Below are 16604 nucleotides of genomic sequence, written 5' to 3' on the forward strand. Positions count from 1 at the left end.
GTGGAGCTGTTTGAAACAAAACCTGTTGTCCATACCCTTCCTTCTCCCTCACTTTTGCTTTGTTTAGGGAATTTCTTGTTTCAGAAGATTGTTCATATATATTCCAGGTACTAGGTGATTGCTCCATATTTATGCATGGTAGATGAGGTATAGAAACATATATAGATTTTAGCTGGGCATTTAATGCAACTTTATTTCTCTCTACTTCTGTCTTCTGGGCTTTAAAGTTCTGTTTCTGTTCCTTATTAATGTTTACAATAGCATAACCTGCAGTATTAAGTGATTGTGAAACTGCTGATTGCTTTGCCTGCAAAGGACTACCTTGGGGACTTGACCTGTCAGCTATTTTAAGGCTGCCATTCTGTCTTTTAATTTCTTCTGAAGCAGGCGAATGCCTGCCAACGGAATCTGGGACAATTGCTGCCAAATTACAGAAAGCTTTTTCTTTGAAAACAGAATGGCCAATGTTCTCTTTATCATATTTATTTGATATGGCATCATCTGTTGCCTCACTGAGTTCTGCACAATTATCTGATTTCTCCATCCTTGGGAGCCCAACTTTGAGACTTTCTTTTCCATTTTTGTTTTTTTCTATGTTTACATTTTTTTCTGAATTCCCTTTGTAAAACTGACTTTTTGAGATAAAAGGTTCTCCCAAAAGCACATCTTCTGATTTACCAAGATGAGGATCCTTTCTAAGATGTGTATTTGTCATGAAGTTTTCTGCATAGAATGGATCCATTTCTGTAAGATGTTCTTGCTTCTTTTCCCCACTTTCTCTATCATGTAGTTTTGTTCCCTTTACCAAGTTGGAAGTCCTTCTCTTGTCAGAACACCTTGCTATCCCTTCAGCTAGTGACTCTATTTGTGTTGGTTGTGTATGACTTAACCCTGATATTCTCATGTCTATCTCTGTTTGGAATCTGCTTTGCCTTTTAATGTCAGAGGTATCTGGAGTGAAGGAAATGGTATTTGGAAATGTATCAGTCACATTTTCACCTTGCCACATTGCTTTCAGTTTGGTTTTTAAATTGGATTCAAGTTTCTTCCTATGTTTTGTAGTAAAGTGTCTATTGATTTTACGTATCTGTGAAATTGGTGATTTCTTTTCCTTCATAGTTAAACATTTGGGATTCAATATAGTTTTCCTTTCTGATAACTGTATTGTGTTTGTCTGGTTTTTAGAGTCAGATAAAACATGCATAAAGAAATCTAAAGGACCCAAGGAACTTGCAGCTACATTTTCTTGTACCTCTTCCTTTTCCTCTGTAGTATGACCATCCACATTTTGATGGTGTGTTCTGTTAGACAGAGTGCCCCTTGCTGCTGTATCGAATAAGAGTTTATCAATCATTGATTTGGATGGTGGACTCTTAGCATATTCAGTAGCACTGCGTAATGCCTCTCCTATACTTGTGTACCATTGTCTCCCTTTCATCTTGTACTTAAAGCGGTGCTGTTTTTTCTTTCTGTGGTTTTCTGTAGAACATCTTATGATATTAAACAACTGCGAAATTGGTAGTTGCTTTGTCTTCAAAGTTACATGTTTGGGACTCGTTATACTTTTCTTGCCTATAAACTCTAATGTATAGCTCCGACTTTCATATTCAGATGACATGAGACTGGAGAAATCTAAAGGTTTTAAGACTGTTTGTAAGTTTTTTGGATTCCATGCAGTTTTCTCTGAAATAGAACTATCCCATTTCCTTCTAGGATTTTCATCCCAAGGGGTATCATGTGGCATTGAACCAATCTCTGATTTCCCTGTTTTGGGAAATGAAGTCTTTAGACCTACCACACATTTTATTCCTTCTTGCATATGAGGACTTTGTTTCATCATGTAACCAGAAATAGGCTCTAAAACACTTTCTCTAAAGTGTGTTTCTTGCTCTGTTTTTTGCACTATATGAGACAAATTCCAAGAACTTCTGTCTTCAGGACTCTTCGGTTCAGATCTTGATTTGCAAGGGTCAGGGTCTTTCATTTGATATGTACTGAAACTGAGGTGTTGACTATAGCATGGAACTGATTCTGGTAACATTTTTTGAATATTTTTATCTTCTCTTTCATGTTGTACATTCATGTTCATTGCATTGCTAGATTCGCTTTCCATATCAGTCAAATTGACCTTCTGTGCCTCCTCACCATGTGGTGATTTCTGTAACTCCAGGATGGTTGCTCGTAGATCTTTATTAAACTCTGCCTTTCCCCCTTTACCTGAATTGGGCTGTTCCCCCACACCTTTCCTATGAGTTGGTACACCACGTTTTATTGCACCAATTAAAACTTCACTGTTTAGTGGGTCCTCTGATTTTAGAGGAAGAAGTTTTGAATTTAATGTACATACTGTGCCATTTTGAATCCAGAGGCATTTCTTTGTCTCCTCTCCTTGTATTGGCTCTGCAGGCTGAAGTTGTTGTGGGACATCTTGTTTGGTAACGAACAGAATTTTCCTTCTTCCTTGGTTTTCTAATTTGTGAAAGTCAAGATCCTTCCCCTGACCTGAACGGAATATGAAATGTTGCAAGTGCTGTGGAATTACTTTTAACAATGCCTCTGGTTCCCTTTCTTCTTGCTCTTCATCTTGAAGACGGGTTTCTTTAATGTCATGTGAAGTAATACTATCTTCATGTGGAGATGTATCTTGCTTTACTTGAGTAGAACTTAGTCTTTTTTCTCTTAGCATGTCTTTCTCTGTTTCTACCTTGCCATACTTGTTAATGTCAGGTGTCATAGTCAGGAAAGCATATGTTTCATCTGCTCCCTTTTTGCCTTGATGCACTTCTTTCATTTTGGTTGTCAAGTTACAACTCAGTTCTTTTCTACGGTTTGGACCAGCACTAGCCTTGATATTGAGCATGTATGAAATTGATGGCTTCTTTGCTTTTATAATTCCACATTTGGGATTCACTAAAGTTTTTATGTCTGAAAATTGTTTTAAGTTTCTCTTCCTTTTAGGTGTAGATAAAGCAGGCATGCAGGAATCAAAAATCACTGTCTCTTTCTTTTCACTACCAGCGGCTTGTTCCTTTTGATGGCTAGAATCAGATGAGATACCACCTTCTCTTGCATAAAATATGATTTCATCAACCTTTGCTTCCCCAGACTTTAGAGGTAAAAACCTAACATAACTCTCTACCTTTTCAAATTGAAATTGATCCAGTGTAGGGCATGAAGTAGACTCCAAAATAGTTTGTGTAAAATGTTTTTGTGGTTGTACCTGAATATTTGTATTTCCTGGTTGCTTCAGTTCCTCATCTGATTTGACAAGCTCATTATCCTTCTGACATGCATTGAGTATGAAGCCATGGCTATTCTCCGGAGTCCATAAAACTTTGGGAGGTGGAATCTTACGACCTACAGGGACTTTTATGTCATTTTCTGTTTTGTTGACTTTTGGTAGTTCTTCAGCTTCTGAAGGACCCATTTGGAGACTAGTCTCTGAAGTAGTTTGTTTAAAACCTGTTTGGTGCTGCATACGTTGTCCATTAATAGGTAGCTCCATTGTTAAACAGTTCAGCACTGGGTCTGATTCAAGATGGATTTCCTTCATTTGACCCACATCAGACCCCAGCTGCTGGCTCAGCTGCGGCGCTGCTTCTAATAAAACTTTCTGTTCCTCTTCCTCTCCATCTTGCAATTTTTCCTCTCTGTCATGGGATATACTACTCTTAGCAAAGACATCAATGTATGTCTTATCTGCTGTTTCTCCTTGCTTTAATTGAGACGCAGGGAGACAGAACTCTGTCTGCAAACTGCTATGCATTGGAGAGCAAAGGGTATTTACACATTCAGGTACAAATCCTTTAGTTTGATTTAACTTTTTAAACTTAGTCTTAAAGTCTAATTCTGATTTCTTTCTGTGGCTTGTGACACTCACTGTCTCTGAGATTGATGGCTTCACAGCCTTTGTATTTACGCATTTGGCCTTCACTGTGCTTGTTGGGAGAGAAAATGTTACTCTCTTTTTCATCACTTTAGAACAAGATAAAACAGGCATGCAGTAATTGAAAGACTCTAGCGAAGTTGCTGGTAAATCTTTTGGTATTTCTGTCTTTTTTTCTGCAAAACAGTAACCCATTTCTCTTGTATCACTTCCATTACTTGGAACATCATTTTCTCTTGTTTGGTTTAAACGGTCTCCAATCAGCGATTTTCCTGATATTGGAGAAGGCATCTCTGAATCTGCAGTGCATTTGCAGCCTGTTTGTGTTGTTTGAGTACTCTTCACATTCTCAACATGAGATGGTTCCATTATGGGAGACACAACAGACTTCATAATAGTTTCTGTGAATGGGATTGGTTGATGCATTTCTTTCTCTGTTTTAGTCTCCTTAGCTAGATGTGCATCAAGTCCAAGGTTCCAGCTATCATGCAGGACTGCTTTTGGTAGAGTTTCTTTAACACCTTTTACTTCATCTTGCAATTTAGCATCTAGTATGTTTTGAGATTCATTTCCCTTATTAATGAAATATGGATACTTTTCTTCCCTTTCAATTTGGGATTCCTCTTGGACTAGCTTGATATGACTGTGATTCTCTGCATTTAATCTGCTATGCATTCTAGTATTAGGCAAAATAGACATGTGAGGGTAAATAACATTCAGAAGCATACCTGCCACAATTTTATCTTGCAGTATCTGTTTAATTATAATTTCAAAATTGCCTCCCATTTTTTTCCTGTGGTTTGGAGTACCACATATATTGCTATAAGGCATCAGTGAGATTGCTGGTTTCTTTACTTTCATAATTACATATTTGACACTGAGTACACTTTTTGTTTCTGATAATTTTTTTTTAATTTCCTGCCTTTTAAAATATGGTAAAGTAAGCAAGTGGTTATTGAAAGACCCCAGGGCAACTGCAGGTAAGTATCTTTTTACATCTTCCTTTTCTTCTACAATATGACTATCTATTGTCTTTTGGAGGTTTCCACCAAATGGGACACTATGCTCTGTTGTATCAATTAGAAGTTTACCAACTGGCAAGTTCTCTGGTATTGTAAGTGGATTCTTTGGATCTCTGGCACCCTCTCTCTCTGTAGGTCTATCTGTGCTTTGCTTCACCTTCTCAACTTGAAATGGATCCATCATCGGGCATGGACTAGTCTCCAAAATAGTTTGTGTAGAAAGATTTTGTAGTTGGACCTCTTGCTCTTTATTTGGGGCTTTACTACTTCCTGAACTGATCCGCTCCATTTCAAATTTGATGTATTTGGGCTTTTGCTTTAGATGTACGCTGAACCTGAAGCCTTGTGTCAGCTCTGAATTTGCTTCTTTCTCCTGTTCCTTTCTATCACATTTTTGTGACTTTTTAAATGTAGAGCTCTTATCAATGTATTCTGCATTCTGTGTTTCCTTCTTATCTGGTAATTTCTCTTGCTTTGATGCTGAATGACTGAGCCTTATTATTCTTAATGTATCTGTCTTGGCTTTTAATCTGCTATGTGTTTCTGTATCAGGTAGTTGAGAAATGTTAGTGTAAGCGGCACTGTGAAATGCATCAGACGTTTCTTTATCTTGGTGCATATTTGTTTTGTTACTTCCAGTGTTGCATTCTAGTTCCTCATTTTCATGTAGGTCACTATCTTCTGTAACATTAAGTATCAATGGTATATTTTCCTTCAGATTTACACTTTCTGCACTCACTTGAATTTTTATGGCTTCTAATTCTTCATTGCTTTTATGCATTTTGCTTCCTAGGGAAATGACCAAATGGACATTTGACAACTCCAGAACAAGTTCCAAAAAATCTTTTTGTTTCTGTGTATTTTCCCTTGGAAAGCACCTTTGCATTTTTGGTGTATGGGTTGGTAACTCCTCTCCATTTGAAAGTTGAAGACAGGAATTCTCTGAACTTTGTAGGTCCTCCTGTATTTTCATTCTATTGTTTGATTCCATTTCGGGAGAGAAAACAAGTTTCTGCATAGGTTTTGATATGGTTTCTTCTAAAGATGTCTTGTGCTTTGGAATATGCAGATCAAATGGTTTTTTACTATTTGGAGCATGAAATTCTGTAATACCAATTCCCTTTACTTGAGTAATTGAGTCTTTAAGAGATTCTTTACTCTTCCCATTTGTTTCTACTAGTAAACAAGGTGCTTTTAGTTGAACAGTGTTGACCATGAAGGATTGTTCTTGCTGAGGTAACATTTTTGGTGAAATATTTTTTAGTCCTTTGTTTTCTTTGTCATACTCCTTTTCCTTTTTAGTAATACCTGAGATTCCTGTCTCCTCAAGAGGACCTGCATAACTGATTTTCTCTGTATCTGGTGACTTATTTTGCTTCTGCAGAAAATGTCCACATTTTATTAAACTCGGCATGACTTTCAGTAGTTGTTTTCTGGAATAATTTTTAACATAAGGCAGAATAAGCTTGGAAATAGAAATAAGATGCAGAGCTATATCTGATATATCTTTCCTTTCATGTAATTCTTTCTTCTCAGTGTTATTCTTGCATCCTAACTCATTCCTATTTTTTAACGTGTGACATACTGTGATTTGAAATACTTGTGAAGTTGGTGTTTTTTTGGCTTTTAGAGATGGAATGTTAAGACTGAGTTTGCTTTTACTGTCTGGTGTTTTTCTTCTATTTTTCTGCCCTTTAATGGTAGACAAAAGAGGCACTGAGCTATGTACAGAATCCTGGTTTAATTCTGGTGAAACAATTTGTTGCTGGCCTTGTGGTTTTACACTCCTTAGTTGTGGCATATCTTCGGTAACTAAATTTGGATTCAGAGTTAAAACTAGAAATTCAGCATTCTTAAAAATAGTGTCTTGCCTCTTAATTGAATATTTAATCTTGTTTGAATTTATAAACCAAACAGAATGCTGATCCTCACCTAAGTGCTCATCAGACTCCAGGCCCTTTACTGAATATTGTGCCTCTACGATTGATGGAATTTTAACAAAATGTTGGTTCCTATCCAAATCTTGGGACTGGAAGGAGTCTTGTGTGCTGCTAGAAAATGGCTTCCTCATCACATCTTCAGGTTGGGCAAAGTTGCTGGCCTTGTTATCAGGCTGGCTGTTAATTGATTCTTGGTTATGATTTATATATTGGGTTTGACTAGTAAATTGGGCTTCATAAAGACATTGATTCTGAAAAGCATTTTGTCCTGGAAAAGAATCCTGTGCTTGGACAGAAATAACCATTCCAACAGAAGGTTGATTCTGATTCAAGGGCTCTTGAGATCTTGAGCATTGATAAGTAGTTCTAATCCCTAACTTAGTTTTGGGTTTTGAAGGAATTTGATTTCTCACATTTTCTTCCAGAAGTCTAACTTGATCTCTAGAGAGAAATAAGTGGGCAAGAGGGCAAGGTGCCACATCTGGATCTTCAATTTCTACAGCTAATCTAGAGGCTGAAAAGCTAAGATCAGAAGAAAATTCTGAATTTTTGTTTTTGTTGGTTTTCATCATTGAAAATAATTTCTTGGAGGAAAATTGTATTGTTTCATATTCACTGTCTGGATGCTCTGTATGGCTTAGATACATTTCCTCTACTTCTGAATAAAACAATGGCAAAGATGAGCTGATTCCATTTGAAGATGGCACATGACTTCCACTAGAGTGACTTACTTGATCTTCACTTTCACTAGTACCTGACTGTATTAGTTCATGTGAGAATAAAATTCTATCTTCAAAGTTATATTCCTTTTCTTCAGAGGTAAGTGATGAAATAATTCTTTTTTCTGAAAAGGTGCCAACTCTGAAATATAAGAAAACAGTGTACAAATGAATACTAGGATATATTTCATATAAGAATTACCTTCCAGATTCAAGAAAATGCAGCATAGTGTATGAAAACAGATCAGTATAGAGATAAATTGGAAAACCATTATCCATAATACAAAACAATTCATTACCTAGTTCTTCTCACTTACTAAACTAATTGACTGAAAAAGTGAAGTAAATCAATTATATATCTCAGAGAATATACCTCAGCATCTCTAAAAGTCTATTTTTGACAGGAATGGGTCAAAGTTGCTGGATTAAGATTATATTCTTTTACAAGGAACATCTTTTCTGTTCTCTATATGAAAGTTTTCACAAAAAGAAAGCATTCTTAAAAAAATAAAAAAAACATTCTTATGGAAATGTAATAGGTACAACAGAAGAATACCAATAGTATAAACTAACCATCTATAGATAAATCCAGATTATGTTAACAGTTCTTTGGGATCAACAGAAAAGCCTACATTTTAGGGAAGCACGTCTCAGTACAATTTTAGGCTGGAGTAGCGATCATGGATGATGTGAACTTCCAACACCCATGTACCTCAAATGATTAGTCTCAGTCTAAGAAGTGCTCAGACCAATAGCATCAGCATCATCTGGTGTGATGGTTAATTTTATTTGTCAATTTGGCTGGGCAGTGATGCCCACAGATATGGTCAAACATTATTCTGGATGTTTCTCTGAGGGTGTTTTGGATGAGATTAACATTTATATCAGTGAACTGTGAGAAAAGCAGATTGTTCTTCCTAATGTGGGTGGGCATGATCCAATCAGTTAAAGGCCTGGATAGAACAAAAGACCGATACCTCAACCCCCTGACATACTCCAGCAAGAAGAAATTCTGTCAGCAGACAGCCTTTTGACTTAAACTGCACATTTTAGGCTTGCTAGTCACCATAATTGCTTGAGCCAATTCTTTAAAATATATCTCTTACTCTCTCTCTCTCTCTCTCTCTCTAAACACACACACATACACACACACGCGCACACACACACACACACACACACACACACACAACCTACTGGTTCTGTTTTTCTGGAGAACCCTGATAATACACCTGGAAACTTATTTGAAATGCACATTCTTTGGCCATCCCAGCACTATGGTATCTGAAGTTTTGAAGGTAGGGTCAAAAAATCTGAGTTTTAATAAGCTCTCCAGCTGATTCTGATACATGATAAATATTGATAGTCACTGTTTGATGGATGAGCAAGCCTAAAATCAAAAACTGAAATTCATATAAACTAGGTGAGATCATTCTAGTAGCTATTTGTTTGGGGAACACAGATTACCTCTTACTTTACTGTAAGTGTGACTTTACTTTTAAATACCCTCAATCAAAGTAGTGAAGGCAGTATATGAAATCCATCATGATCTACTCAACCACAAAAAATTATTTGTACTAATTGATTACTTATAGAACTGAGAATTAAAAATGAAATGCTAAGTCTCACAAATGACTGAATGGAGCTCCTCTTGGCCAAGGGGACCCCAAAGAAATCTTGAAAAATGAATTCCTGACCATGATGGGATGGGAGGTCAGACAGGCCTTATTATACCACCTCCCTCCCTCACTACCATTAGGCTTTCTTTCCTAAGGGTAAAAAGGCTTGCACCATCCTTGATATCAACCAATGGCCTGATGCTGCCCCTCACTTCTGCTTTCAGTGAAACAACCAGCTAGCATTCCTTCCTGATAAGAGACCACCAACCACAGAGTGGTTCTGCCCAGTCTAGGAAGGATGTGCAGTGGGGGTTTTCATGTCCCTGGCTTCACCTTTTGATGTCAGAGGGCCAAAAACTCCAGGCTTATATCATGCTAAAGCTGCCATTTTTTGAACATGAGTTCCATGGAGAGGAATGAAGCTCAATTGCTCATGCACACATTTCTCCTTTCATAAATATTCATGATTCCTTCTACAGCTTACTGACTACAAGTATTACCCACCTCATTCAGCATGATTTCCTGTCTTATTCTTCCTGCCCTCCAATGGCCTGTGTCTGGCTTCTGACAGGAGGCTATGCTTCCTAGTCTGTCAGAACGGCTATCCTACAGGCTGCAATCCTTTATGAACACCATCATTCTTTTCAAAACCATCATTCTTCAGTTGACACAATGAAATCTCATTAATCTGGAGTTGGTTAATTAGAATTTGGGGGTATTTTAGGCTATACTAATGATTTTGTTTTTTCATAGATAACACAAAAATATTAGGTAAAATTTAAAATATGTTAGTTTTCAAGTTCTTTCAATTTTTAGAGCACTTATTAACCTCTAATATGTAGGCTATTTTATGGGCTGAATTGTGTTTCTCTAAAATTCATATGTTGAAGTCCTAACCCCAGTATCTCAGAATGTGACCATATTTGTAGACGTGGCCTTTAAATAGGTTATTAAAGTTAAATGAGGTCATATGTGTGGGCCTTAATCCATATTTGGAGATAAGGCCATCAAAATGTGATTAAGTTAACTGATGTCTTTATTTAGAGTGGGGCCCTAATCCAATATGACTGGTACCCTTGTAAGAAGAGGAAATTTGGACACAGAGATACCATGGACATGCACATACAGATAAACGAGCATGTGATGCACATGTGTGTTTACTGCAGCACTATTAACAATAGCAAAGACATGGAAGCAACGCAAATGCCCATCAATGATAGACTGGATAAAGAAAATGTGGCACATATACACCATGGAATACTATGCAGCCATTAAAAAGAATGAGTTCATGCCCTTTGCAGGGACATAGATGAAGCTGGAAACCATCATTCTCAGCAAACTAACACAGGAACAGAAAACCAAACACTGCATGTTCTCACTCCTAAGTGGGAGTTCAACAATAAGAACACATGGACACAAGGAGGGGAACATCATGCAAAGGGGCTTGTCAGGGGATGAGGGGCAAGGGGAGGGAAAGCATTAGGACAAATATCTAAAGCATGCTGGGCTTAAAACCTAGATGACAGGTTGATAGGTGCAGCAAACCACCATGGCACATGTCTACCTACGTAACAAACCTGCACGTGCTGCACATGTACCCCAGAACTTAAAGTAAAAGAAAAAAAAAAAAGAAAAAGAAAAGAAAAGAAAAGAGCATGTGAGGACATAGCAAGAAACTGCCCATCTGCAAGTCAAGGAGAAACACCTCAGGAAAAACCAAGCCTTTCAGCCTCCAGAACCTTGAGAAAATAAATTTCTGTTCTTTAATGCCACCTAATTTGTGATATGTTGTTATGGCAGCCCCAACAATCTAATACAGACTGTATATACATCTTTGTTATCTGCTCATTACTTTTAGTATGAAATATTTGGTAGTAAAGTCCGTTCTTCAACTAAGACAAAATTTTGGGTTGGATGATCATGATGTCTACTCTCCAACACCTGTTCTACCTCAGATTATTAGGCTCAGTCTAATATAGTAATCCCATTTCTGAGTGATTAGTTTAGGAATGGGCATGATCTAATCCTAACATGAGAAAATGCTGACGCAAGCTGGGCAGGGTGGCTCACGCCTGCTAATCAATCCCAGGTCTTTGGGAGGCCGAAGCAGGTGGATCACTTGACATCAGAGTTTGAAACCAGCCTGGCCAACATGGTGAAACCCCAACTCTACTAAAAATACAAAAAGTAGCCAGGTGTGGTGGCATGGACCTGTAGACCCAGCTACTTGGGAGACTGCGGCAGGAGAGTTGCTTGAACCCAGTAGGTGGAGGTTGCAGTGAGCCGAGATTGTGCCATTGCACTCCAGCCTGGGCAACAGAATGAGACTCCATCTCCAAAAATAAAAACAAAAACAAAAACAAAAAAACCTTGCAGCAAACCATTTCCCAAAATTCAGTAATCCAATGTAAGATCAGCAGTTCGCTTTGCTCACTGAGACTATGCCTGGTCAGCACAGTTCTCTCTAATTTCTCATGTCACTTTCTGACATATAATTTATTTATTATGCTGTCGTTTATTGTCTGACCTTTTCTCACCCCCACACACTGTTTTGTTTGCTGATGAGTCTCAAGAGCCTACAGCAATGCCTGACACAGAGTAGGCAATCAGTAAGTATTTGCTGAATGACCATCTCCACCTCCAGGCTTCTGATTGCTAACAACAAACTGACCCAACTCTTTCCTCAATTTCAGTGAGGAGAAAAAATATCCCTCATACACAAACCACTCATAGATGTGACTGATTTTAGTGAAGACTTGGAGGCAGAAGCAGGAGAGAGTTGACTACAGTCATGCAAAGGGCTCCCATTTAAACATTAGGTACGTCTCCCCATTTGTGAGATGTCCTTTGGCCTCTCCCCACCAAGGAATCTTAATTGGCCTTTGAGATTTTAAAAATAACTCCTCATTCTCCTAGGAAAAGAGTGACAGTTCTAGAGCCATGGTAACCAGTACCAGAATCAGTTGTCAATCAATCAATGGCAACCCTATAGTCATAGTAACAAATAAACACCAAGTCTGCTTTTAAACAGTTTTATCTATCAACAATAACTCCCTTCAGGAAATGCACTTCTGAAACCAACCAGTCAGTGACAAGTTTAAGCTTTGAGAGTCAGGTGACTAGTGGCAGACTCTCACTCAAGTATGCATCTATGGATAAGGCCAACCCTAAAACAAACCATTCCCCAAAATCTGATATAAGGTCAGCCGTTTGCTTTGCTTACTGAGACTATACCTGGTCAGCTCGAGTCCCCAGATTTCAGATACTGAGTGGTGGTCTTATCCTTTATGTCACTCAGTCCTAAGCCTCATACCACTACACTTGCAACTCCCTCTATTCTGCTCCCCTATGCCCCCCCGCTACCCCTTTCTCCTTTGTCCTATTTCATAAGCAAGATAAAATCCACTCCATCTCTAATGCAGTACATTTTAACCATTCTGATGCTTAGGTTTCGGCCAATATACCTTTCTATTTCAAAATAATTTATTAAGATGCTGTCCCACTATTTCCAATAGCAAACACATGGAACTAACCCAAATGCTCATCAATGATAGACTGGATAAAGAAAATGTGGTACATACAAACCATGGAATACTATGCAACCATAAAAAGAATGAGATCATGGCCTTTGCAGGGACATGGATGAAGCTAGAAGCCATCATTCTCAGCAAACTAACACAGGAACAGTCAACCAAACACCACATGTTCTCACTCCTAAGTGGGAGCTGAACAATGAGAACACATGGACACAGGGAGGGGAACAACATACACCAGGGCCTTTTCAGGGATGGGGGACGAGGGGAGGAAACTTACAGGACAGGTCAATAGGTGCAGCAAACCACCATGGCACACGTATCCCTATGTAGCAAACCTACACGTTCTGCACATGTATCCTGTTTTTTTTTTGAAGAAATTTTAAAAAATTAAATGAAATAAAATTATTTGAAGGTGTCAATGGTTAAAAATAAAATATGCTGTTCCAAACATAGTTCTTTTCCAAAAAAAGAATTCATATATATAAAATATATGTGTGTGTGTATATATATACACACACACATATACACACATATATATACACATATATATATACACACACACACATATATATATATATATATATATTTTTTTTTTTTTTTTTCCTTTCTAGCTGGAATCTTGCTTTGTCTCCCAGGTTGGAGTGCAGTGGCATGATCTCGTCTCACTGCAACCTCCGCCTCCCAGGTTCAAGCCATTCTCAGCCTCCCGAGTCATTGGGATTACAGGTGCATGCCGCCACACCCGGCTAATTTTTGTATTTTTGGTAGAGATGAGGTTTCACCATGCTGGCCAGGCTGGTTTCAAACTCCTGACCTCAAGTTATCCACCCACCTCCGCCTCCCAAGGTGCTGGGATTACAGGTGTGAGCCACCGTGTTACACATGTTATTTCAACTAATCTTCATGATATTCCTAAGAGGTAATTCTTCTAATCCTTAGTTCGAAAATTAAAAAAAATAAAAAATAAAAAAATAAAAAATGGAGGTATAGTGAGTTTAAGTCCTTAGCCCAAGGCCATGCCATCATTAAGAGGTAGAACTACAGGGCTGGGTGTGGTGGCTCATGCCTGTAATCCCAGTGCTTTGAGAGGCCAAGGCGGGTGGATCACCTGAGGTCAGGGGTTCAAGACCAGCCTGGCCAACATGATGAAACCCCATCTCTACTAGAATTACAAAACATTAGCCAGGTGTGATGGTGGGTGCCTATAATCCCAGCTACTATGGTGGCTGAGGCAGGAGAATCACTTGAACCCAGGAGGCCGAGGTTGCAGTGAGCCGAGGTCGTGCCATTGTTCTCCAGCCTGGGCAACAAGAGCAAAACCCTGCCAAAAAACAAAACAAAACAAAACAAAACAAAAAAACAAAGAGGCAGAACTATGATATAAAGCTAGACCTTTTTTAAATTCAAAATTTGTGTTTTTTCACCATAATATGCTGCTGCCATAGGAGCCATATCTTTTCTCTAATCCTTTTCCTTCAACACCACCCTCAACCTCTTCTTCTCAATGAATTTCCCTTAACTCTCCCTAGAAAGATGCCACCCAAGGATAGGATTAACTTCTGTCCAGGCAGGAAGGGAATAATAGGATACAGGGATGGAAAATCTTTAAAGTGTTCTTGATTCTGAAGCTGAAAATCCTTTTTCTTCTCCATGTCTTCTTGTGAATTCCTCTTGCCTGTTAATCCTCTGATTTTGAATTACATGTGAAGCTTGGGCCACCAAGCACACCTAACCCCTGTAATATCTCAAATGCTGACTCTTGGTCTGTCCATTTGGACTTATTCTGATTGCACTACTGACATGCTGTAGCTTGTGCTGGCATTCTTGTTCCCAACCGGCCCTGACAAGGGTTCTACCTACTCACACCTCCAGATATTGTTACAGCTTCCCAAGACACTCACCTGAGAACTAGAGTTGCTAGTACCCAATATGACAATATAGCAACCAGATTAAAAGAATAAAGTCCTTTTATACCTGACAAAAGAAATTAGACGAACATCAAGTAATCCTCTGATTCACACAGCAACTAATCACACAGTGACTAGTGATCTAGCTGAAACACAAAACTGTGCCACTCTTATGTGTAACCACCACTAGTGGTTATTATCTACAGAATTGAATCCAGGCTTCTTAACATGGTATAGAAAGCCCTTTATGACCTGACTCCTACCTACCTCTTCACATTCGTCTTCCACTACTTCCTGACTCAACCTCAACATTCCAAGCAACTCTGAAATAATAGTAATTTCTTGCACGTTGCTGCTGTTTCTGTTTATGTCCTGGAATGTCTTTCTTACCCTCCTAAACCTGTGTCCTTTTTGGGCTAATGTTCATTAATCCTTTAAAATTCAGCTCCAGCATAACATTCTTCGTGAAGCCATTACCAACGCCCTAGGCTGGCTTAGGCATCTCCTAAATGTTTTAATATTTCTGTCACTGTGTCACCATACCACAAGGCAATTTTCCTGTATGTATACATCTTCTCCACAAGAATATAAGCTTCTTGAGAACAAAGACTATCTTATGGCTTGAATCCCAGTGTTTGTGTCCACTTTATAGTAGATATCTAATAAGTTGAACGGATTTCAATTAAAACAATTAAAATATTGAGAGCAACAAGATTCATCATTATGTCAGTATTTAATCCCTAGTACGGAGATAACTTTACAATTCTGATAAATTCTGATTTTACAAACTCCTTTCATGTCACTCATGCAGCACCTAGCTCAGTGTTTGCTTGGTCCACAGTAAGTGCTAAATAAATATCTTTTCAGTTATATTGTAAGAACTGGTATATTGGAGAGAGTGTTAGAGTAGGAAAGAAAGTCACTTATCCTCTTCAAGCTTTATTTTCCTCATCTGTAAAAACAATAATAATACTACCTACCTTGAAGGATAATTTCAATAATATACGAAAAGTCCTTAACATAGCTTGGAGCATAGCAACCACTTAAAGTAAATGTTAGATTGAATCGTGACGTTGAACAGCTAGGAAAACCCTTCTTTGAAATTCAGAAGTAAAGGCATTTTGAATAGAACACAACCAACCTATTTCATTTAGCTTCAAAATATATATGTGATATGTCACATACCTTTCTCCTGAAGATGGATTAATAACTGACCAATTCTCTGGAGCTGAGTAGGAATAAAAAAGTCACAGTATCAATGAGAAAAGCTCAGGATGAACAAGTTTTATATTAAAATGTGAAATTGTATAATACTCACCAAATTTCCTGCTTTTCGGGCAACTGTCTTCCCTCTATTTTAATGGAAAAAATTGTTAGAGGAGTAATCTGAGTATCAAAGTTCAAAAATTTTACAAATTATTCTTATGTCTGATTTTGAAAACTAGGGAAAGGGGAAATCAACCATTTGTTCTTACCTCCCGGACATCTGAACTACCCTTTTTAGGAAGTGCGGACTTCTTCCAAAAGGATGCACAAGCTTTCATGAGTATTATTTCAAAAATAATTCCTAGTAAAATTATAAAGAAAATTGCCATCCAATCATTTTGAATAATCCAGGACTCTAGAAATTCCCATAATGTCACAAATGTATTATCTTCCAGTTCACCCCCTACCCCTTTTTTAAAGGAATAATATTGCTTTGACATTTTAATGTAATATGTGAAAGAGACTGGTGTCTCATTCAGAAGTCCTTGATTTCAGAGGCCCTGAATTATAAAAAGTTGGTATGCCCAACTCATAACCATGTGCAACATTTGGCCAGTGCTTCTTGGTGCCTTATCAAGTGTGGCAGTGACTGCTCTGGGCCTAAGTTAAGTGAGGTACGTGTCATAGTGGGTATTTAACTGAGCTCATATCAACTTTAGCAATAATGAAAGTTCATAGGTAAGATATGTACACCGTATAAGTAGTTTTTTAC

General features: G+C 38.1%; 1 protein-coding gene across 1 annotated transcript in view; it reads right to left on the bottom strand.

Moving 5' to 3' along the window:
• The window catches only part of CCDC168 (coiled-coil domain containing 168), a 29597-nt gene extending 13265 nt beyond the window's left edge, over positions 1–16332 (bottom strand). The window contains exons 1-4 of the mRNA XM_077973937.1: positions 16102–16332; positions 15945–15978; positions 15812–15854; positions 206–7709 (exon numbers count right to left, since the gene is read on the bottom strand). Coding sequence (XP_077830063.1) covers positions 206–7709; positions 15812–15854; positions 15945–15978; positions 16102–16332 — 7812 coding nt within the window. The remainder of the gene's footprint in view (positions 1–205; positions 7710–15811; positions 15855–15944; positions 15979–16101) is intronic.
• Positions 16333–16604: the final 272 nt, after the last annotated feature.

Source organism: Macaca mulatta, chromosome 17 (assembly GCF_049350105.2).
Source record: "Macaca mulatta isolate MMU2019108-1 chromosome 17, T2T-MMU8v2.0, whole genome shotgun sequence".
NCBI lineage: Eukaryota > Metazoa > Chordata > Mammalia > Primates > Cercopithecidae > Macaca > Macaca mulatta.